Source organism: Phoxinus phoxinus (genome assembly GCF_949152265.1).
Source record: "Phoxinus phoxinus genome assembly, chromosome: 17".
In the NCBI taxonomy this organism is placed as follows: Eukaryota; Metazoa; Chordata; class Actinopteri; order Cypriniformes; family Leuciscidae; genus Phoxinus; species Phoxinus phoxinus.
Genome location: NC_136892.1, coordinates 14,116,363 through 14,141,374, shown reverse-complemented (window position 1 = coordinate 14,141,374; position 25,012 = coordinate 14,116,363). Strand labels below are relative to the sequence as shown.

Sequence of the window (25,012 nt, the reverse complement as noted above, 5' to 3'; positions counted from 1 at the left end):
TTCAGTTGAATGCTCCTTCTATTTCTGTTTTTAAATCTAGACTTTTACTCTCTAGCCTTTCCTTTCACATCTTTCCACCAATCAAAAGTATAGTGAGCTGGCAGTCTCCGTTGCCGCTCTCCAGTAAATTATAGGGATAATGTACTCAGGCTATGCAATGAAAAAATGTTTCTGATGAAATACACTATAACAGAGAATCAGCCATTTGTGTGTTTATGTGTGTTGTTTTTAATTTGCATAATATAATATCTTAATTTCATCAGCTGGATATTTGTATTATAATGATTTAATAGCAAATTGACTTACAAGACTTTTATTTCCTTTATTTCAATGCTACTCAAATATATTGATAAGTTAAAATCTACCTTAAATTATTAAGGTATCCATAAAACCTTTAAAAGCCTTTGTCTTTGCAGAGGCTGTCTCTTGATATTGTACCTTAACCTAAAGAAACGGTACATATATGTACCTTTTAATGCTTGGGAACTATATGTACCTTTTTGACCCTCAAAAGGTTACATATATGTACCTTGAGGTCCAATAATAAGCCCTATGGGGTACGTTTGTGTAGATTGTACCTTGGGGGACAGAAATGGACTCCTACTGTACCCCTATTTCTGACTTATTAACTGTTATTTCGATTTTTTTAACTCTTTTTATTTTCTATTTTTTATTGTATTTTATAATTGTTTTTTTTTACAGCACTTTGGTCAGTGTAAGCTGAATTTAAATGCTCTATAAATAAAATTAACTTTCCTACTTCCTAAATAATAATCATAAATCACAGAATCTGTTTTAAACTGTATTTAGACATGGTCACAGAGTTGAAAAAAAAATCTTAAAAAACCTTGATATAAAATTATTAGAAAATAACTGTTTATGTAATACACTCATGCTGACGATCAAGATTTTATTTGAATGTTACGAATCTCCTTTCACTGAACAAAGGGGAAAACATTTTTGTAAGAGGCCCTAATTTGTACCCCATTGTTTGAATGAATTTCTGTGGCTGTGTCGGGTAGTTTTGCATCTGAAAAAGTCACAAAAACTGCAGAGAGGAAACCGGTTTAATCACAATATGAAAAGAGAAACTATTTTTAGAGCCAAAAAGCATTTAATGGACCACATGTAGTCTACAGCATGCTGCTCTTGCCATCCAATGAGTCAAAAACAGCCCCCGTCTCAGTCTCATAATCATAAATCAAAGTTGGGCTATTTTGTGCCATAGGGGCATGATTTTTTTCATATTCTGTCAATTGTGGCAGATCCTCGGGAGACGTGCGGCCCTGATCACTGTTCCGGGCTTTCCTGCAGCACAATGTGACTCTTGTGATGATGGTATCCAATGGTTTGAGTGAGTGCATCCAGAGAGGTAGGTGGTCCCAGGTTTGCAGCCACCCAGGCAGGAGGTGAGGCTTTTGCGATTGCAGTCTATTCACAACAACAATGCAGAGGAGGAGAGCAACACATGGCACACAGATCCCCAGCAGAACCTGCCACCCAGCCATGGAAAGGGCAAAGACAATGGATGGCAGAAGGAGGAAGCACAGAATCAGGTACAGCACCGCAAACCACCTGTATTTTGCTGTCCGCTCACCCAAAAAACGTGCCATGCGAATGGGGAGACGGCTAAGGGGAACTGGGTACCAAAGCAATATGCCCAGAATGTTGAAGATGAAATGACATAGAGCAACCTGAGAGAGACAATGTGCAGAGCATCATGAGGGATGGTTTTATTTGCTTTACAAACAGACTATCTGAAGAATAGGTCTCTAGGAATGAGCAATACAACCTTTTTTCAAATCCTTAGTATTGAGGCCAATATCGCCTACTGATACCAACATCTCTATTACATATACAATATATAAGTATTTTTTATGGATGAAATGAATACAATTATACCATTTATTAACTTAAAGAGATAATTTAGGATAAATTTGCAATCTGTTTCTCAGTTGTTGTTGTGTTTAAAAAAAAAATAGTCTATTTAATCTTTGTTCTTCGAAAATAACAAAATCAAGAAAATATATTTTATTAATTTTAGACAATTATCATTAAATTGGAAAGACATAATTTATTATCAACATTAAAAATGATTAAACTGCTAACTATCAAACTTCTGTTTTATCATTTGGTAAAGGGATAGTTCACCCAAAAATGTATTTACTCACCCTCAAGTTGTTCCAAATTATGAATTTCTTTCATCTGCTGAACACACACACACACAAAAAAGATATTTAGAAGAATACGGGTAACCAAACAGTTGATGGACCCCATTGACTTCCATATGAAAACAAGTCAATGGAGCTCATCAACGGTCTGGTTACCGACATTCAGTTCAAAGTATATTCTCTTGTGTTCAGCAGAAGAAAGAAATTCATACAGGTTTGGAACAACTTTGCACAATGGGAGTGGAAAGTTAAACACGTGATCTACTGACGACGCGCAAATTAAAGAAAAAGAAACACAGACACAGCCGAATCATTTAAATAATGACAAACGCAATCTACCCAAGAGCAGCTCAAATTAGCATCTGATTTAAAACGTGCTTTTTTTCAGTGGTAAATAACGGCCCAAACCAGTAAATTGGCCGGTGCAAACCTTAGTAAATCACATTGCATAATTCATTTAAATACTTCTGAAAGGGAAACTCTTACAAAGGCATAAGGTCAACTGCAAAAAATAACCCTGTCCATGCCTTTCAGCACAATTTTTTCACTGCGTGTCTTTAGTAAATCCTGACAGTGTTTTTTTTAACGCCACAAAGAGATGTTTTGTTAGTAAATCTGGCCCAAAGGCTTCGATCGTCTTTTCTTCCATTGTGACGTATATATGAGTGAACTTCTTGAACGAGGAAATAAATGTAGGGTAGGACTTGATTTTGTCCATCAGGAAATGATTGAACAGTTAGATTGATGTTGTTTGCTAATTACTGTAATCTTATGTGAGTGACAGAATCTATACAACATCACGTATTACCGGAAGCATCAATATTCTAAGATCAATCCACCAAGAGTGCTCTAACTCAGTCACTGATTAATTGTGACAATGTTCAGGTCTCAAAAGACATCACCTGAAAGGCCGCAGCTAGCTTGTCTCCTGGGCTAGCTAATGCAGCTAAGATGGCTGTAGTGGTTGTTCCGATATTGGAGCCTAGGGTCAGAGGGTAGGCCCGCTCGATACTTATAACACCAATACCTGAAAGCACAATGAACGTGAGAGATACCAGAGCAGATGATTTATGTTACTAATGAGACCTTCCCGTAAGGTGAATCTAGCCTAATTAAGAGAAAATTGGATGACCATGACGAAACTGACATTTATCTCATGAAAATGGCCCTGTTCTAAATAGCACACTCAGCCCTCAGAGTCTCTACACTATTTAAATTGATCAAAAGTAATAGTGAAGACATTTGAAGATATTGCTACAGCATTTTAGAATGATTTCTGAAGGATCATGTGACTGAAGACTGGAGTAATGATGCTGAAAATTCAGCTTTGCGTCACAGGAATAAATGTGTAAAATTATACGTTTAAAATGTAAGTTACGTTTCTTGTAAATTGTATTAAAGTTTTAAAAATATTTTTTTTTTTTCTGTAAAAAAAAAAGTATGTTTCTAAGAAATTGGCACATGTATTTTAAACTACATTTTTAAAATAGTTTTCCTTTTATCAATCATGACACTCTTTTATTATTAACCCCTAAAAGTCTTCACATTGTAAAAATATATATATGATCAAATAGGTTATGACGACACGTTTTAGATCGCTTAAACTCGTCAAAATAAGTTAAGCAATTTTCAACCTTTTTATTCAAAGTTATAAAAGGATTCAACTAATTTTTTTTTTTTTTTCAGTTTAAGTTGTCAATGACAAAGTTGATTGTAAAAAAAATTAAGGCAGCAACCTTTTTTTTTTTTACAGTGCACCTGTTTGAAAAGACCTGGGTTTGCCTTTGAGATGAAGACATAATGTTTGAAAAATATAGTCCGCACACATTATGGCTTGTGTGGCAGTTCTAAAGCTCTCAGGGATTAGTGGTCTCCCAGGCAGTGTAATTAGGATGCTGTGGATCCATAATCTGTCATGCCTCACTAGAAAGTCTAATCACTGTATAGCTAATTACAATAAATCCAGGAGCAAAGTTAGACAATCACTCGTCTATCAATCAGAAGGCCAGGTGGATTAGAGAGGGTTGAGAGCATCAAGTGAACATCTCTCTTCACTTGGCTCTGTTTCTCCTTCCCTCTATTTAATTTCTCTCTCCCTCGCACTTATTTGTTGAAGCACAACAACTTATGTCTGTCATTTCTCTGGGAAATCGAGTGCATGAGTTACTGCATTGAGTAAAACCTTCACATTATTCATCAGCCTGAACAGACCATTTATTCCCAGAGCACACAGCTCATAGTGAATACGAATGAGTGGAAGTCAACAGTCAACCCTGTGAGAGCTAAAGATTAACTCCTCTGAGGCTCAGTGGTGTCTAAATGCAAATATTAGTGCATTACTCAGAGGTGATCTTGGGTGAAATGAATTTCTCAGGTTATGTTGATACACAGCTAAATTATACAGAAGAAATTCAAACTCTTTGCCGATATTCTTGGCCATAAGGTTCAGCCTGGTCATCTTAGGGAGGAAGGACTCACCTATCAAAGGAGTGATGGCAGAAGTAAACACCGAACTGCTCTGAACAACAAAAGTCATGCCAGCACCAACCAGAATGGCCAGGTAGCCAGTCAACCAGCCAAACGGAAAAGGAAAGTCTGCAGGAAAGTGATTCGTTTATCTCCTGAAAATGCTGGAAACATGACAAGATAATTGAGGCTCCCTACAGGGTTTCTCAGACTGAACCACTGGGTGAACTTTTAAATAATTTTAAAAGCATTCAGAAAATGCTTTTAAAGCAAATTTATTACCCCGGGGTAAACTAATCACAACTCTTATCTGAGTTTTGCGGAAATAAATCATATATTTTTTTAATAATTAAAAAAAAAAAAATCAAGAAATAGGTAATAAAATATTCTACATAAATGCATGCATTTAAAAAAATGATATATATATAATTAAATAAATTATAGTATTAATATGTGAGGATAATGTGTAAGCAGTATTATGAGAGACTTAAAATAAAAATAAAAAATCACTAATAAATACAATGAATAAAATAGACATATTTTAATATCCAACAGATATGACAATATAAAAAAATCTAAATTGTTCAAAAAAAATTTGCAGATCGGACCATCAAGATTCATAAGAGCATATCATGTGTTGAGATGCAATACAGTGACATATGTGGTCAAATAAGAAAAATAATATCTGAGAAATCTTTTAAAGCATTTCACACGGCTCCTGACAATCACATTAACTGTGTAAACTAGTTAGTTGATGATTTTCTGGATAGCTTTGGCCACTTGTCCCCGGAGGAGGGAGTTGAGAAGCTTAACCAGCAGCAGGAGGCAGGTGCAAAGCACCAGCAGTGAAGAAGACAGCAGAATCAAGCCCACAGCCAGATCAGACAATCCCGTCTCCACAAATAGATGAGTGCCTGCTCCAATACACACATGCATTTATATCTTCACTCTCCTGTGGAAATGTGCCCGTCTGTCATGCATTGACAGGCATGTGTTCATGTTAACAGTGATTAGCCCATCAGCTGCTGATTATGGGATGTGTTAGTAGAAAAAGGATTTCAGATTCTTACCAAAAAAAAGTGGCTTCTAGAAATGAGGCCCACGTTTATAATTGAGGGCTTGAGTCATAGACTGTCCCCTGATAAATATGTATATATTACCTATTTTTTCTCATAATGATCGCTCATGAGATTATTAAATTGTGTTGTCTCAAAGTCAATATGTGAGGCAGGATGACTCAAAAGCTCATTGAAAGTTTAAAAACATCTTGCTTCCTAAAACAGCATGCACGCTGTTTGTTACTGTTGTTGATGTCGAATGTGTAGTGAGTCTTTTACACAAGCTTCTGACTCACTTTAATACAAAATAAATAGGGCTGTCAAAAGATTAATCGTGATTAATCACATCCAAAATAAAAGTTTGTGTTTACATAGTATATGTGTGTGTACTGTGTAGAATTATTATGTATAAATACACACACATTCATGTATATATTTAAGGAATAATTTCATTTATATACTGTATATCAACGCTATCTCACGACCAATTCGTACGAATTTGTACGAGTGATTAAAAGGTGGCTAATTCGTACGAATTTGTACGACCTCACTCGTACGAATTTGTACGATTTGTCTAAACCCACGTGACGGTTGGGTTTAGGGGCGGGGTCAGGGGTAGGTCATTCGTATGAATTCATACGATTTTGGCAAATCGTAAAATATGTACGTTTTAGCAAAAAACGTACAAATTCGTACGAGTGAGGTCGTATGAATTGGTACGAATTAGCCACCTCGTAAAATTCGTACGAATTGCCGTGAGATCGGGTTGTGTATATACATTTATATAATTTGTATTATATATAAATATTTTAGATATAAATATAACCAATTTTTCTTAAATATATACATGATTGTGTGTGTTTTTATATATATAAATAATTATACACAGTACACACACATATATTATGCAAACACAAACTTTTATTTTGGATGTGATTAATCATGATTAATCTTTTGACAGCCCTAAAAATAAATGACAGTTATTAGCCCAGACAGAGCTCTGAGTAAATGCAGAAGAGTCAGTCAACAGAGGGACTCAGAAATTAGTTTTTCCTTCACATAAAAAAGGGTGCGTTGTTCAAATAAGGCATTTCTCTGTATTAACAAAAATCGTACATTTTGAAGCCAGATAGAATGGATAACAATACTGTTTTATTCAACAACAAAAAATGAAAATGACTAAAGGCCGATTGATCAAAGGAAGGCTCTTTGCTGTGTTTTTGTCCATTTTGTTCGCTATCCCTTTGAAATTTTATAGTTTTGACTCACATTTTTCTGCATTCGTGTGAAGTGATGTGGTTGGTACAGCTGAGGCTTCTGAATGCGCAAAAGAAACATTCTCTTGGATCTGTGGATAAAAAAATGTAGATAACGTCATGTGCTGCATCACAAATCTTCATCTGTAGGCAAACAGAAACGTTGCTCACCGTGATCCGTGTCTGACACCAAACTTTTATAAGGCTTTTATTGCGCAGCACCTCTTGCCCTGTGGCTATACCTACGATTACGGTCTTATCCAGCTGAAAGGGAAACATAACATGACAGACTGAAGAGTACCAGAGGGCGAACAGTGTGATATTTAATTAGGCTACACACTTTTTAATAAGCTCAAGAAAACTAATGACCAGTTTTATTTTTATTTATAATGACACCCAATGGGCCGCATACTTTAAGAAATAAATCACCAAAAATGTCAAATCTTTCATTATTTACTCATTCCAAACTTTCTTCCTTCCATTGAAAATAAAAAGAGATGTTTTGAAGAACGGTCACGCTGATCTTTCCCATACAATGAAAGTGGATAATTATGAAGGGCTGTCAAGCTCCAAAAAGGTCAAAAAACAAAATTAGAGCACAATAAAAGTTGCGAATAAGACTTGCGTGCCACATTCTAAAGGTGCCGTCACAAAAAAGGTCCATTGTCTGTTTCACACAGAAGTCACTTTCAAACTGTAACAAGGTTTGTGTTAAGGGAAGTAGGAGGCGGGAACCGGCGAATGTTAAACGCAACTTTAATCACAAAATAAACAAAAAGAACAAAATGGAAGTAAAGTCTCAGCCTCTCACGGAAGACTGCCGCATAAACCAAAATAAAAACACTAAAATAAACGTCCCAGGCCTGGTCCTCTCTCATCCTTCACTGTCATCACTCTTTATCCTTCCGGTGTTCCTTAGTGGGACTCGAGACCGTTTTGGCGTGCAGGGCCTCGCTCCGTTCCCACTGCTCTCTGCCCCGTCCCGCTTGCCACACAAACCAAGCAGCTTTCTTTTTGTCACCACGGTAAACCCATGTGACCAGTTTGAACCCGTTGAGGAAACTGTGTGCGTAAATCGCCCTCGTGCAGAATTCACCATTGTGTGGATTCCTATCAAAATGACTGGATTTGACGTGCGAAATTTCACTGAACAACAGTAAATGTGACTGCACTGTAAAGTCCTGTTAACACTAACAATGAACAAGACAGTTATGAAAATAACTCTGTCGTGACTATTCTCGGAGTGTTTGTCGTGGTAATGGGTATGACCATTTTGATATGTTTGGTCTTGATGGAATAGATCTGCTACACTATGGCAAGTACGGGACTTGCTACTGCCAATACATACACAACAAGCTGCTGTGAGAAAGTAAGACATGCTGCTGCTGTACAATATACATGAATTACCCGTAGCAGATCTATACAGGTGGAGCTGGGGAAGGTCGAGGGTTTCTGAAAGCACGCTGGACTAAAATGCTAAACAAATATTTGAGGGTTGAGCAGTGAGCTCATTGGCTACTGATACGGCAGGAACCAATCAGCTGCGCCCTGTGTGAATGGCCCTTAAGTCTTCTGAAGCCAGATTTATGTGAGGAACAGAACAAAATGTAGACCAATATTCTCTAAAAAAAACATTTATTGCATAGCTTGAGAAATGTTTTCTATGAAGCATAAGTCACATGGACCACTTTTATGATGATTTTGTAATTTTTCAATATTGACAGCCTTTCAACTATGTACTAAAACTTTTGATTTGTTTTTCACAGAAGAAAGGCAGTCATCCTTGTTAGTCCTGGAACAAATATTTCTATCAACCAATCAGATTGTATTACAGAATAACGCTGCAGCTGTATAATACTTTTGGTGAGGGGTTCTGTGATGACTTTCAGGAGCTCTGGACCATCCTCTCCGCCGGTCACGATGTTGAAACTTTCAACCACGCGAGCCTCATCACGCCAGTGACGGCTTCCAGCGGCAGCAACACCAACACTGACAGCCAGTTAAAGCAATCGTGCACTGTGGCACCCGCAAAAGCTCTGAAACAGTCACACGCAGAAAGTGTCATTAAAGAGCTCCAAACTTTTTATTGATGGTTGAATGCTGACAGTGTGAGGTACTGTATGCTCTCTCTACCGTTTGAACTCCTCTCTCTCCCCTGCCTGCATCAGAGCCACAATGGTATTGGTGACAGATGTGCCAATGTTTGATCCCATGATGATGGGAATGGCAGATCCAACATCCAACACTGCATGAAACACAGAATGTAGAAACCTGATCGATAGATGTGAGTCACGTTTCAATAACAATCATCCTTAGGCAGTTGAGAGAGAAAAAACGGCAAGTAAGTATTAGACTGCTTCTCTCCAAATAAAAAAAAATCTTAATTTGAGTTTAAATTATTTTACCTGTACATAATCCCAAAGCTTCCAGTAAAGAGAAAAAATTGCTGTAATTATGATATGACAACATGTGACATGTACTCGGAGCTGTTCGGAATTATGCACTATGGCAACAATATCAATGTCAAAATTAATCTGCGGTGCACAGGTGGCACAGTGTTCACACATGGTACAAGTTGGAGTAGTTTACACGTTGTAATTAAAAGTTCTACGAGAATGTGAACGCTTGTTTCAAGTCGTAATCTCGTCATTACGATAATTATGATAATTATGACATAACGACACTGTCTTGACACTTACCCACCAATTTAAAAGTACATTCTATATAGTATGAATGCGTGTAGTATGAATGAAATTCAGACATACATTGAGAAGGGTCTATATGCGTTCCTCAGTATTGCATAACACAACCTACAAGTTAGGACTACAAGTTACGCCTCCAATGGAAAAATTGATGTCATGAAATGATCTTTTCAAGTAGCCTATTTATTTAGTTTTATAATGTTGGCAATTATATTGCTTTCAATTCTTATGAAGCTGTGTGAATTCACAGAGCTATTGATGAAATATAGGATGCCCCCCTTAAGAACATTGTGGATTTACTTTTAAACGGTAACATATTTAGATAAGTTTAGCATGTGCTGGATGATCATGCATCAGCCAATGTGTTATTATAGGAAATAAATAGTAGGCCTATAGCATTTGCTAATTTAGTTGTTAGCACAAATTGTCAAATATTAAAAGAAGGGAAAGATTGCCCCTACCCTAATTAATCAAAGTGAGCATATTCAATGTACAAACTGAATATTAAGAAATATCAGCCCGCTAGCAATCAACCAATGAGAATCGAGTATTCCAGAGTGCTGTGCTGTAGGAATGATAATATCTGGGTTTTTGGATTATGCAGAGCGATACTGGGTTTGTAACGACTGCATCTGACTTACATCCATAGGAGACCAAACTGACAACAATGGAGGTGGAAGTGCTGGAACTTTGGACCAGGACAGTAACCAGTATTCCGACCACCAGTCCCGCCACAGGGTTAGAAAACACTTCGCTGTCCTTGAATATGTCTCCTGCAACCTTACCTATCCAAAGATACAACACATCCAACTCAAAGCTTTTTTTTTTTTCCTCTCGGAGGATGTGATGTTGAGATTAGTAGTTAGTGGTCACAAAGTAACCAGCTTTTCACATTTCATTTGGAAGTATGTTGTTTACAATATAGTTACTATATCAGTGAACAGTGGAAAATGTTAAAGTTTACCTCCAGCTAACTGAAAGGCTGAGCTCAGGATGTCCAGAGAACAGACGAACATGTACAACAAGAAGAGAAGAAGAGGTATCTTGCAAATATTGATGAAGATGTGTTTTTCCATCGTCCCTGTGTGGTTCTGGATAAAAAGTATGTTTTAAAGATTACAGTTTAATCAAGAATTTTATATTCGTTTCATCGTACTCACCTACTATTTAATGGACTGATCTGAGATATTTGTTGTAAGACAGGTAAAATAGTCCTACTTTTATTATTCTATGGCTCAGATGACGTTTTGGGGCATCTTGCCATAGATCACTGCTGGAACAAAATATTTATTTTTATTGATTTATATTAATCCTAATAAAACGTTTTTATAGTCAGTACAATGTGCACAATGTGACTTGTGAATTCAATGAAAATATAAAATAGCTTTAATTTCATCCCCCCTCAGCGAGATCCATTTTCACTTATTCATAAAGCAGAAACACATTTGATTTAATTCCTCTAATACCGTTGTTGTGGCAAAAATTATCATAAAACAAACATCACTGTGTAAGAGACACTCAGAGTCAAGTTATAAAAAGAGAAGTATTTATTCTTGTAAGAATAGGTTCAGTCTAATACACAAGTTGCCTCGTGCAGAAGAGTGACACCTGAGTTCTACTTCCAAGGCCTTCCTTCCCCCCAGGGCCTTCCTTCCTTCTTTCCAGTAGTTTTCCACAGACAAAAGGACCTATAGCTAGTTTAGATTTATCCTTAGTTGACCCACTAAGCCCCCCTACACTGGATGGAGGTCCGAGGTCCTTGCCTGTCTGTTTTCTAGTGTCCTTCTGCCTCCTCAGGTACATAAACATAAATTTTAAAGCAGTTCCCCGTTTCTCACACCATACTGCAAATGGCAAAAACACATGGCATTCACTTTGCAGTCTACTGAAAGTCAATGAAAAATAAAACAAGTCAATGAAACATAAAATCTTGTCATAACACCGTCATTCAACAAAAACATAATTGTAAGAAAATGTCTTGTTTTTGCTTAATATAATTCTGATGCATTTTACCACCATTTCATGTAGTGTCTGTTTATGTGTTACCAATTAGCAAGTTAGCATTTTTTATGCATCTCACTCAGATCGTCATGACCGTTTGAAAACTGAACAATAATGACTATAAAGTTAATTCTGTCCCTGAACATTAAATGCTCTGAAACGATCAGTTGCTTCTTCTTTCTTAATTCGTCTTTTTGATTGAAGAATAATTATGTTGATAACTGCAGTTTTGATTGTGAAGCAATTACGCACAACATATACATGATAAAAAGAAAACGGCATGCTCAATACATACCTCATAATGATGCTCTGCGCACCTGGCTGCATGTGTATTCATTTATCAGCCAGCATTTATACATGCTATCTCAGTTTGGGCGACAAAGTCACTCATTATGCAGTGCATAGTTAAAAAGTAAATAGAAAAACATGGGGGAAATAAAAGTTGTACATTTACTAAAGCCTCAAATGATTTTATTCAGAATGCTTTAGCTGTGACAGAGTAATAACTGTGTATGACTCTCTGAGGGACAAAGAATGGACGGTGGGACACCAAGTGGTGAGACACTGATGAATGGTTTGTATATTTCCTGCTATGCTTTCCAATTATATCGTCTGATTGCAGATACTAAAATGCATGACTTGTGCATAATGTATAAAGAGACAAATTATTGATGTTAAGATATATAGAAGGCATGCAGAGTTAAGTGTCAAATAATCAGTTACTCAATAATTCACTGCATACTCTAAGATGAATGAATGAATAACATGCCTTCAAACTTTCATGAACTATAAAATCCCTGATGTATTCAATCCGGCCACTCACTGTTCTAGGAATGAGCGACCCCGCAAATGAAATGATCTGTCACATTTAAACAGTCCCATTAGGTAACATTAGTTAATGCATTACCTGACTGACATTAACCCTTAAATGCAAGAATGTTTCGCCAATCATTATTACATATTTCACATTGTCTTTTGTAATGACCTGGATCTATATCTAACACGAATGGACCTCTACCTGTTGTAATAACATAAAACTTTCCTTAGAGTAACAATTACAGAAGAGTAAAAGAAAGCATATTTTGTTACCTTTTGGAGCTTGGAAGGGTTCAGTTTGAGAAGATGTTTAATACCATCATCACTGTCCTCGTCAGAGCTCATTTCCCAGTACATTCAGCATCTGGCTCAAATTCACGATCTCAAACATATTCTCAAAACTATCATTTTCAACATCTTCAAAATCAATATTTTGATCGCTGACAGCTTTTTTAAGTTTCAAGATCAAGTTAAATCATCTTTACGGTAACACTTTATTTAAATGGTCCATTTTAGACTTTCTGTTGACTATAAGTAACTGTGCAACTATGTCTCATTAGAATAGTTGACTGTCTGCTTAAAGGGATAGTTCACCCAATAATGAAAATGTAGTCATCATTTACACACCCTCATGCTGTTCCTTTCTTTCTTCTATTGAACACAAAAGATTATATTTTAAAGCGAGTTGACGGCAAATTGTTACCGACATTCTTTAAAATATCTTTTGTTTAACAGAAGAAAGAAACTTATACAGGTTTTGAACAACTTGAGGGTGAATAAGTAATGGCAATGAACTATCCCTTTAATACCTGCTAATACTTTATTTTGATGAGATGAGTAAATACATGCTCACATTTAGTCTAGAACTACAATAACCATCATGGTCACACACAACGCCTCTGCACTTACACCCATTTTTTCTCAACATGAGGACAAGAGAGCTGTCAGTCTATGAATGGGAAATCAAACTTGCGTTACTTATTTGAAAAAGTAACTCAGATACTTAGCTGTAAATTTAAAAGTAATCTCTCAGTTACTTTAAAAAAGTAATCTGATTACATAACTTGAGTTACTTGTTATGAGTAACCCCCAGCACTGCTATCTAAAGTACTACTTATTCTGCTAACCTGAACCCTAACCAAAACACTACTAGTCTACTAATACTCTAATGAGAGTTAGTTGACATGTAGTTGCAAAGTTACTTAGTGGAATGTCTAAAATGGACCGTTAACAAATGGAACCTTATTGAAAGTGTTACCTCACCACAGCCCTATTATCCTAATACTATTTTACAATGAACTGTACAATTCTCATGTAATCTCTCAAGAGGTTGCTCATTAGTTTCGTTTTATTTTTTTCCAATGTTTGTTTTCCCAGAAACTAGTCGGACATTCATAACAACAGAGGCGAGTTCGATAAAAATAACTTCCCCCCCAAACATTCCTATAATTTACGTCTTAGCCAGCTGGCAAACATGAACACCCACGAACAATGAAATGAAAGCTTGACAGTATTGATTTGTTTCCTCATAAAGTGTCACTCTGAGCACATTATTTCCTGAAACTCGAATTTTCTAACCCTGGTAATCTGCCCTTCAGGATCACTCCGTACTCATGCCGTGAGCTCACTGCGGTGATGTGACAATGGAGCAACAGCACTAATGATCCGGCCCAAGGTAATTTTCAGTGCCAAATAAGCAGAAATAATTTCGAGGTGAAAGCTCATGATGTGAACTCTCGGCATCTGTCTGTCTGTTATCAGTCAGGACACTGGCATGGTTGTTAGCCATAGATAGGAGGTGGTAGCCTTTGACTGCAATGGAACAATTTGGAAACACAAAGCTGATAATTTGATGCTGTGAATAGAAAGCCAGACTTTAATGATATTGGTTTAATTCAGCCATTAAATCACCAGCAACACTATTTGTTTCTTCTCCAACTCACACTGTTAAAATCGTGTTGTAAATCAGTATTTTTGTAAATGTAAAGATCATTTGTTGAAAGATGAAGCAGCCAAAAGCAGCTGCATCACAAACCGTAAGTAAATCATTTCATAATGCTTTGTGTCTGCTTTTTGTCAGCCAGTCATAACTGTGGCCGTTTACTGACAAGCCTTAAGGATATTTAAAGGATATTTTGCCAGATTAGATGTTTAGTTATTTTAGATATTTTTATCAGAACACAAGAAAAAAAACTCAGATTAAGAAAATATCCATTTTCAGTGCACTTCAAATGTAAAATATGCTTTTTTTTATATTATGATAGTGTTTGTGAAAAGTTGTTTTTAAATCTATTTCATGTATATTTTACTGTGCATAATTAACCTACTAATATGAATTGCACACACAAATCACTGTCATATCCATTTCTGCATTTATTTCACAAACAACATCCGGCTCATACAAATTCAAGAAGCTACACATGATTATTGTTGGTTTTCTTCTATGCTGACTAAACTAAAAATCACAATTCACGGAGACACTGAACCATCCTCTTGTTATTACCCATAATTCCAGTTGATCTCTTTAAACCTCAAAGCCCCGAAGTTTGAATCCGGCAATCATTTGAACTCCTCTGATGAGGCACTCAGTTCTGAGGTCTCCTATAAAATATACAAACCATTAGACACAATATAATCGAGGATATCAAACAGCAAATGAGACGCATAATAAAGCAGCTCTGACAGCACAAGCAGTACTGACTGGTCTTGGGACTAATCTTTGATCTCGTTTTTTTCAAAGTCAAGCTTTAAAGCGGCCCATAATCCACAATGTCATGTTTACCTCTAGTTGTTCGGTTTCTGGTTTAGCCGGAAGAGATTTTTGTGGTGTATGAAAGGCCTGTGGCAGGAGGGCAAAAACCAAAGACTTTAGAATGCAGTAAGAGGATTTCTGAACACATTTGCTCAGCTATAAATGATGACATGCACTGTCCAAAAATGACTTTTTGCTTGCGACTGGGGTAACATTTTAAAAACCTATCTTCCCTTAGCAATTGCATTTAGTACCTTGAGAAATTAATTGCATTTATAAAGATAAATAAAAGGGGGGTTAGTTGTCAATTGACCCAGTGACAAGCTAAAGGTACAATTTTTACACATATTTACTGACAGTGTTTAGCCCATAGAAATCACTTTACAAGTTAAATATTATTTGTATTAATTATTATTTTCTTTTTTTGATATAGTAAAAAAAAAAAATGCGCTCATAGAAAACCAGATATACTTTGTACATTCCTTTGTACATTCCCAAAAAATATAATTATAATAAAAGTATTAAAATATAAATATATATGTATTTTTTTTTAAGTATTGTTATTATTATTAGGACATTTTTCAAAATGAGGACGCCACTATGGATTCAAAAAAGGTAAAGATACTTTGTCCCTAAGAAAATACACACACATTTAAAGATTATTCGACCATATCACTAGATGGTGCTGGACAGCTGCTGAAATCTTTAGTAGAGTGACACACTGCTTGTAAAAACTGAAAACTGACAATTGAGACGGTTCCCTGCCCATTTAATCATCTTATTTGATGTACAAATGCCACATTGTAATATAAATGCACATAAGGCACATTAAAGATGTATCAGAGGTGAGCTTCAAATTAAATTGAAATGTGTTGGATATTAACATTCTGCGGAGCCATTACCTTTTTGGCTTGCTGTACCTCTTCTGTGGACTTGGATCTATTTTTCACTGTCTGTTTTTGTGGGGAGATTGTGGACACCTTGGGATAATGAAAATGAGATGGGCTCAGACCAGAACATCATTAACTTTCACTTATGAAAAATCTGTGTTTTCTATTAGGACCATTCTGTTAAGCTCTCAGCATTTGGTTCAGTCTCCACTCACTTTATTCTCTGTCCTTTCCATGCTTGAGGCTTGAGGAAATCAGCTGTCTCTAGGTAATGTAGTCAATGCTTTTGGTTATCTGAAAATATGAAAGAGATGGAGAACAACAACATTAGCCGTGACACTACTTCACAAAGAGGAAATTTCATCTCTGAATGTCACTCATTAGTTTAATAGAATGATAACCGTAATTGGTCTACAGAGATTATGGGTCTCCTTCTTTAGAAGCTTGCTTCACTTTCACACCTTTTTGTACCATGTCTCTGTGGAATATTTGTCACAGAACAAACCGATTCCAAATTGCTCCTGGCGGGAATCCCATGACAAGGTACTGTAGGCGTAGCTGAGAATGAGACATGGCTTTTGAGGTAAAGTGAAGCAAGAAAGGCACCATTGAAAGCGCATGTCAACAAAAGCCTGAATTTGAATATCCCAAAACATATACATTTTTACGTGAGAGAGCGTGAACGTGATTGCTATGCAAAAGTCACTACCAATCTGTTCATTATAAAAAAAGAGATACTGTCTCTTCAGAAAATTTAGATTAAACTGCTCAATTCATTGAGAATTAGTTTGATGATCTATTTATGAACATTTTGAAGCGCCAACGTGGTAGTTGAGTGGACTGTCAATGGAAAGACAGAAATCTCTCAGATTACATTAAAAATAATTTCTGTTCCGAAGATGAACGAAAGTCTTGGGTAAACCATCCCTTTAACTTTCCTTACTGCATAATATTGCTGTTTGAGCATGAAAAGGGTCAACTCCAAAGGTAGTAATTCTCTATCATTAAGAATTGTAAACTCCTTGAAACACTTTGAATAATGTCTTTCAGGGTTTTCTTCAGATAACGTACATGTCACAATATCCCTCATTTAAATAATCACCACCCAAGGCAAACGCAAAAAAGGGTACGAGGCATGGTTAAGTTGCATTCATGTTATGTGACAGAGGATCGGACCTAAACCAGTGATTTTTTTTAGGCGTCTTTCTTCCCTCTTACTTTTTATGGTTTATGTTTTTTCCTTCTATGGACCAGCCAACTGTTCAGTTGTTGTGTCTGGAGCAGGGAGATCATTCGCTAGAAGACCACAGCCGAGACTTCATCCAGCTAACGTGCCAAACGCACTACCGGGTCCGGGTAGCACGTCTAAGGCAGGCCTTCCAGCGGATGGTCCAAAGGAAGATTTTGCCGCATTCGAGGAGTGGGTGCTGGTGAACAACGATTCCATGTTCACCATCGGCCTGGCTGAGGACCACACCAGCCCTAGTCCACATCCAGTGACCAGCCATCCAACATCCGCAAACTGCACGCTGGAGTTGCGAGAGCCTACCGCAGACCATAGAGATCGGCCTGCTGAGATGGACGAGCCCGAGCCTGCCATGAGGACAGAGAGTAACATCGCACCGAAGTCAGATCCACGCGGAGAGTCTGAATAGGTGCGTCAGCCCACAACACAGTGTGCCACTGAGGGAGTGCTTGTGGAGTTCAAGAGCTTGGAGAAAAGCCTCACCCACAACCCTGGTAATTATCTCTCAAACATCGCCAATAATTCCTTCAAATAATGATACATTTCTCCTTACCCCATGGGTTCAACCTAGCCCTAAATCTCATGTTTCCCTGTTGGTTCCACCCAGCCTCATGTCGCTTGTGATCCCACCTCCTCTGATAGCCAGATCCACTGCCCCACCTCCGCTGGTTGCCTTCACCACGCTTCACCTCCTACACTATACTGTGATGATCTGCCTCGGAGCTTCAGGTCACCAGCTCCGCCCAGTAAGAAGGATCTCCCTGGCTCCCCCTCCAGCTTGGGAACCCAACGCTCCACCAAGGAATGTTGAACTGTTGGCTCCGCCCTGGCTCTTCCCTCTCTAGGCTCCACCAGAAACCATCATCCTTACGGCACCATCGGGCTCCCTCGGTCCCATCGGCTACGCCATGGTCAGACGTCGTCCTACCTACACCTTTGGCTCCGTCTGGCTCTGTCTTCCCTCGGTTCCGCCTTCATCCCCAGTCCCACCGGCTCCGCCTCAGGCTTTAGGCTTCTTGGTTCCACCTCGGACACTCGTCGCTGCAGCTCCACCTTGGTCTCTAGTGCCAGCTTGCCCTTCTCCATCGCTCGTCCCCAGGGTGTCGTCTGCACAGTTTCTCTCTTGGCTCCTCCCCTGGACTTATGTGTTGGACTTAGTTTTGTCTCGTCCCTCTCCAGTTCCACGTCCTACTCCAGAGCCCCCTGCCCTTCCTCCTCAGTTGGACTATTTACGAGGCGAGGACGCGCCTTTTCAGGAGGGGCGTAATGTCCGAGTTATGTTCTGTTTTGACTATGTTTCTTTGTGTTATGGTTCTGTCTTCCTAATCTGCCTGTTTAACCCAGTTTCTGAATGTGTTAGACTAGTTATCCCATTCACATGTTCTGTTAACTAACTCATTAGTTCCCTCATTTGTTCTAGTATTTATACTATTTCTTTCAGTGAAGTTGTCCGATCTCATCTATGGTTTACATCTGTGTAAGCTGTTGAGTATTCCCTACTTCCTACGTTTCCTTGTGGATTTCTTAATAAAGACTTTTTCATTTGACTCTCATTCGCCATGCGCTCCTTGCACTCATGTGACTTTTTTGAAGGGGGGGCTTCATAGAGGCGTAAACTAAATGGAGCGTTACTGACAGACTGGGAAGAGAGGTGATGCAACAATCTAAAATATGTAGAAAAATATATATTTTTTTTTTTTACTTTCAAGTATTAAACCCCAAAAACAAAGTCAACACTTTGTAAAAGGGCATAATATGGACTCTTTAAGAAACCATTTGCTCAATTAAAGTTCTCAGAATCTGGATCAGAGCAGTGAAGTCAATGTCTTCATTCTGTGTCACTGAATCATCGCAGCACAAAGGACCTACTTTACCAAAACACCAAGCTTTTGAAGCAGAAATAAGCCTGGGACTGGCTTAGGTATTTCTCTTTCTGCACTCATCATTTCTGAAACTGCTTGTGTAGAAATATTGATGTTTTCTAAATGCATTCATGAATGCCATCTCTGCTTCAAATAAATAATCTTTGTCCTTGTTCTGTTTATATGAAATGATTAAACCTCTATTGTTATTGACTGCTCAGAACCTTGACTGCATAAATGCCTTTAATAATCTCAGGATTTGGCAAACTAAGCCTAGACTGCATCTATTTGCTGTGTGACTAGTTTTCCTTTCACTGATATGACTCATCAACACATTTCAAAGCTCTTAAATAACAAACACATCGTAGCTCAAATACTGACCAATGCATAGACAGAGATTGTACATGGAGGTACAATACAATATGACTTATAAACTAAGCAGTTTATAAAACAGCACAGTTCCATAGTACAATACTATGTGCACATGTCTGTGAGGGCATGTGGAGCAGAGCCCCTCCAAAATATTCATACAAAACATAAACCTCTATATAAACTGAATCAATAAAAAAAATGTGTTATGCATTCAGATATTTATGTAACAAATATTTTTGGATTATGTAGACTATTTTAAGCCGTAAAGTGAGCAGGATATATAAAAATTTAGCACAGGGATTTGACAGGCTTATATAATGACACTAAGCGGGGCAGCCAGTCTCAGAGCCCTCCCCAGCACTACAGCGCCCCATAATTAAATTAAAGTAAATCTGTGGTGAAAAATGGAACTGCTGCGCTTTAAAGTGAAAACCATTGGGGCAGATTTCAGACAGTCCGCTTATTTTCACGTTACCTCACGTAAACCTCGCTCCAGACCAAGACAATATCAGTCTGCACCAGGTCAGTAAACTTGGTCTGTTCTTCGTATCAAATTAACGAACGTTTAAACGTGCTAATGGGAATAGCCTTTATTTAGTTATGTTGTGTTTGTTTTATGTTTGTTCTGAGAATAGAAATTATTTTCCCAACCAGAATTCTCACAACTTGTGGCTAACATTCTAAAACAACATTCGGAGGCAATACATACTACATTAAAGGACAAGTTCGGTATTTTACACTTAAAGCCCTGTTTACAGATCGTATCTGATGAAATAGAACGGTTATGATTAAAATTTGGACACATGCTCCTGTCCCGAGAATTTTAGGTTTATTTCGCTTTTGTGGACCTATTTTGCCAAATGCGTCACACCCGTGATTCTTCCGTTGAGAGCTTGAATAATAGACACTCCAGCCCAGTTGGTGGCGATAATGCACCTTTGCCAATTGCACGCAAACCGCTGGCATTTCATTGAATACACAGAAGAAGCAGAAGAAGAAGCGGCGGAGTAATACTGTACCTCACACATGCACATTCAATACAAGTCAATGGAGTTGGACAAAAACTACGATAAAACCTGTTGGAATGCATCTTTTTCAGCGATTTTTTTTGGGATCATATCAGTGAACACCCCTGACCACTCGGTGAGTTTCACGTCTTTGTAAACGAAAGTTTAATGTGTTTTTAGGAAGGAATCTTCCAGTGCACATAGACTGCCATTGTGGGGGTGGGGGGCGGGAAGCGAAATAAACCTAAAATTCTCGGGACAGCAGCATCTGTCCAAATTTTAATCTTAACCGTTCTATTTCATCAGATACGATCTGTAAACAGGGCTTTAAGTGTAAAATACCGAACTTGTCCTTTAAGGCCTCCTATGTGTGCATGTCAATCATCATTAGAGCGCCACCCTCAGGCTGAATGATGCAAGGACGTTAGACCTCTGCTCTGCCAAAAGTTTTCTGCATGTGTTCAGTGATTAGAATATAAAGCTCAAAATGTTTATTATAAACTAGGGCTAAGACTCAGAATCTTCCCTACATAAATGTATGGTCAGGACAGGAGCCTACAATTTAGTATTGGTATTATTGGATACACATAATTTTAGAGGAACTAGTATGTCACCCAGCAGGACTGTTGAAATGTCATGTCAACTGGAAGAAGGCCACCAGCTGAGGGGAGTCTGAGCTCAAACATGAGATTGGTGCAAATGTCAGCACCTAGAAGACAGCAGACTGTGACTCATTAAACCCTCAGCCCTGCATGCATGTGCATTAGCTGGCAGGAGAGAGAAGGCGAGATAGTGCTATAGAGATGGATGGATAGATAGATAAACAGAGAGGGAAAGACGATTTTAAAATGAGATGCAAATACTGAGCAAGAAGAAAGATATATAATTATAAAACAGGGCCTCCGTTTTCAGCCCTGCATCTTAGTTCGGTATTTTGTGAATGTCCGTAAAACAGTATACTTAATCAGTATTCAATAGTTATTCCAAACAAGAGCGAGGCATGGAAGCAGCCATTCAAAATCTCACCCAGGACTGAGTCCAATTAGGACTCTACCGCTCCAGACGCATTACCATGGCAACAAGCTAGTACCATGAGCCTGATAGATGAAGGAAAGAATGTGACGGGCGGTGTCCCTCCAGGGTGGGTTTAGATTATAGGGACCCTTGTCTCAAAATGTGATTTTTCATCTTTCAAAACAGAGAAGGGTACATTTGTATGCCTGTGCACGGTGTTCCGGAGAACATTAAGAACGGTAACAATAACGCTGTTGAGTGATGGAAAATACCTTTTGATGACCCTGAATCATTCGCACTGTTTTAACTTGTCTTTGTTATGTATTTTTACATCTTTATGTTATGAACAATATACCGGATCAAGATCAAGATGAGTCAAAATAATTATGTTCCATAAACCAAGCCAACTAAATCTATTGATGCATCTCAGATCATATTGTGCATGATCTCTGAACTCTGAAAGCATTTAAAATGTTGTAAACAGATAATTGATATCTATTAAAAAATGAAGATCAGGAAGTATCATCATCGCAATCTAATGCATCTCAGGAAATCAGTTTGATGGGAGTCACTCCTTGAAATTGATCTCAATTCATGCAAAGCACTTTGGGCAGTGTCTTTAGTGTCAGTGTTTTTAGTCTCAGTGTTCTATTTTCTAAATGCATGTTATAGATCGCATCATGAACAATGAAATCATTCATGATTCATATTTTTCTTCTTTATTGTGACTGGTCATGCAGGACTGTCTGATATACTGTAACAACACCATCAAACCCCTCTGTGCACAACTTATTAAGTATATTTTGAGCACTTAACTACAGATCAGCCAAGCCTTTGGTTGTTTAACAGATTCATATTTAAGAAATAATTAAAACTAAGATAATTTAAACAAGCAAAATCATATAAATTCTGTAGTAATATATACACATCATATGATTAATTTGGCTAATGGCTAATTTGAATGAACACTGTGGAAAGTAGAGTGCAGCTGTGGTGTTTGGCTATATTGTAGGGACAATTGTCGCCAAAAGGATAATAAATCCTAAAATCAACTAAATTGTGATGACTGACTAATGGTCCCCAAGACCCTGTTTACACCTGGTATTAAGCTACGTTTTGGTCGATCGGATGACAAGTGGAAGACGCTTAAATTCAGACTTAAGGGTACACTTGTATTAAGGGTACACTTACACGACAGCGATATACTAAACACTGAAGCTTTTAGAGCAAGTTCTACCAGGAAGACTCTGCCACGTAATTCATTCATACTAATTGGTCTGGCCAATCACTGCTTGACACCTGGAGTATAAGCACTGAACTCTGTTTCACATTCGCAGTCGATGATGTTCCCCTCCATCCTCCCCACCACCACCAGGTTGGCCACTGTCCATCCATCAGAGGAAGGCCGAATCTGCATCCCCAGGATTCGGACTAAGGAGAGGGCCTAGGCCAAAGAACTTTTCTACACTACTAAACACAAATCATTGTAGCTCACTACCATCTGTTAATACTTTTTATGGAATAAATACCATGCAAACGTTCACCTGCACTCTAAGTCTCAGTCTCACTCTATTTCCTTTGCTTTTTTCGCGTAGAGGCGACACTGTTGTCAAAACGATCACCGTTAACACGGATCTGCGAAAATGAATAAAAACACTGTACTATCCGTGCCAGGCCAGTAGTTGGCGATGTCACTTTGTAAATAAACACCACACAGCTATTGACTGAACATGTTACACGCATGCACATGATGTCACAGTTTTCACAAATTCACGTTTTTGTAGTTTACACGGAGACGTTTACTGTATAATTGTCAAACGCTTGCACTTTGAACTCAGTTTTCAGAAGTTTGCATTTTCAAAACACATAAAAAGTTTTCCGTTTTTAGTTGAAAACAGTTTCGTGTAAACGGCATGCAGATAACGCGTTAGGCACGTAGTGTTTCTTTACAAAGTGACATCGCCAACTACTCTCCTGGCAGCAGAATACAGAGGAAAAACATTTACATTTTTATGGGCCTACATTGTTGTCGTGTAAATGTACCAGTAGTGTAGAAGTTCATGTGGTTGAATGCCACAAAAGACCGCCTACTCTCCACCTACTGACCAAATGTGTAAACATTATTGGAAGCTTGCTATCCAGACGGGATTTAAACATTGTCGGCTGGAGACCTAAATTTGGTTTGAAGAAGAAAAAATGTACCAAGCGCAATGTTCTCTCACCATTCCTGTTTTCTAACACACACTCATTCGGCGTGGTCTTGCGGCTGTCAGAGCAGAAACGAAAGCTGCTGCTCTCCGTCTGTTTTTCCATCGTCTAAGGTCGCATTCATATGTAAATTGCGTGAGCTTATTTTGTCCATTAGATCGAAAGATCTGAAAAAACCCATACATTTACTCGCCCATAAACCATCAAGTAGTTGAAAGTGAACAAAGGAGACGGATTAAAAAAACAGGTGTAAACGGGAATGTGTCTTCCCTTGTCAACTTGTGATCCGATCGACCAAAACGCATCTTAATACCAGGTGTAAACAGGGCCCCAAAAGGAAAACAAAAAAATTTATGTTTCTTGATGAAACTGAAAAGGGTTACGTTGGGTTGGAGGATAGAACATATCATTAGCTCAGTATTAAAAACAATAGAAGTTGATGGAAAGTTACCAACATGAAAGAAAAACAAGCGTGCGTGCGTGTGTAAAGACTCTCTGTTCTTCTTCTGACACACACACACACACACACAACACACACACACACACACACACACACACACACACACACACACACACACACACACACACACACACACACACACACACACACACACACACACACACACACACACACACACACACACACACACACACACACACACACACACACACACAGGGTTAAGATGACATCAACATCCCAGATTAAAATAATAATTACAATTCTTTAATGCATAAATTAATCTAAAAAGAAAAATATGGTGTGTATCCTGTAATTAGCATAACAAAAGATAAAAGACACAATACATATTGGAGTTTGTTAAGGTGGTCTTACCTGTTGATATTTCAGTGTTTACTCGTTGAGGACAGACGGTCTTGCAGCAGTTCTGTTTGAAACAACACAATGGACCTTTGCCTACGAGTTAGAACAGTAACAATTGTATCCTCAGTAAGACACACTCAGTGATATAAGGCAGAATCCTCACCTCTCAGATTCGCCTCCCTCCCTTCACTCTTCCTTCACTCTCCCTGCCTTCCCATCCCTCCTCTCGTTCTCTCTCTTTTTCTCTTTCTGTCTGTGCCTCAGCTTGGGGGCTGGTCATCTGATTGAGTCTGATTACCTTGCTACATGCTGTCCATTCAGAGAACATAAATATAACGTCCGTGATGAAGACTTTCCCGAGGACAAGGTGC

General features: G+C 38.1%; 1 protein-coding gene and 1 long non-coding RNA gene across 2 annotated transcripts; both read right to left on the bottom strand.

Annotated features, from left to right (window-relative positions):
- Window positions 1-1,133: 1,133 nt before the first annotated feature.
- slc34a1b (solute carrier family 34 member 1b) lies at window positions 1,134-10,733 on the bottom strand (the record flags this gene model as incomplete). Its single annotated transcript, XM_079585526.1, is given in 12 exon segments — window positions 1,134-1,694; window positions 3,074-3,198; window positions 4,650-4,766; window positions 5,382-5,385; window positions 5,388-5,551; window positions 6,965-7,043; window positions 7,123-7,215; window positions 8,799-8,890; window positions 8,893-8,987; window positions 9,085-9,196; window positions 10,295-10,438; window positions 10,618-10,733. Coding segments are annotated over 12 exon segments (1,698 nt in total). The 5' UTR covers window positions 10,730-10,733.
- Window positions 10,734-14,820: 4,087 nt separating this feature from the next.
- On the bottom strand, window positions 14,821-24,774 carry LOC306984947. The gene is made up of 5 exons (XR_013794695.1): window positions 24,654-24,774; window positions 16,328-16,406; window positions 16,125-16,202; window positions 15,253-15,309; window positions 14,821-15,071 (listed from the first exon to the last, which is right to left on the bottom strand). It is a non-coding gene; the product is annotated as an uncharacterized lncRNA (long non-coding RNA).
- Between the last annotated feature and the right edge of the window lie 238 nt (window positions 24,775-25,012).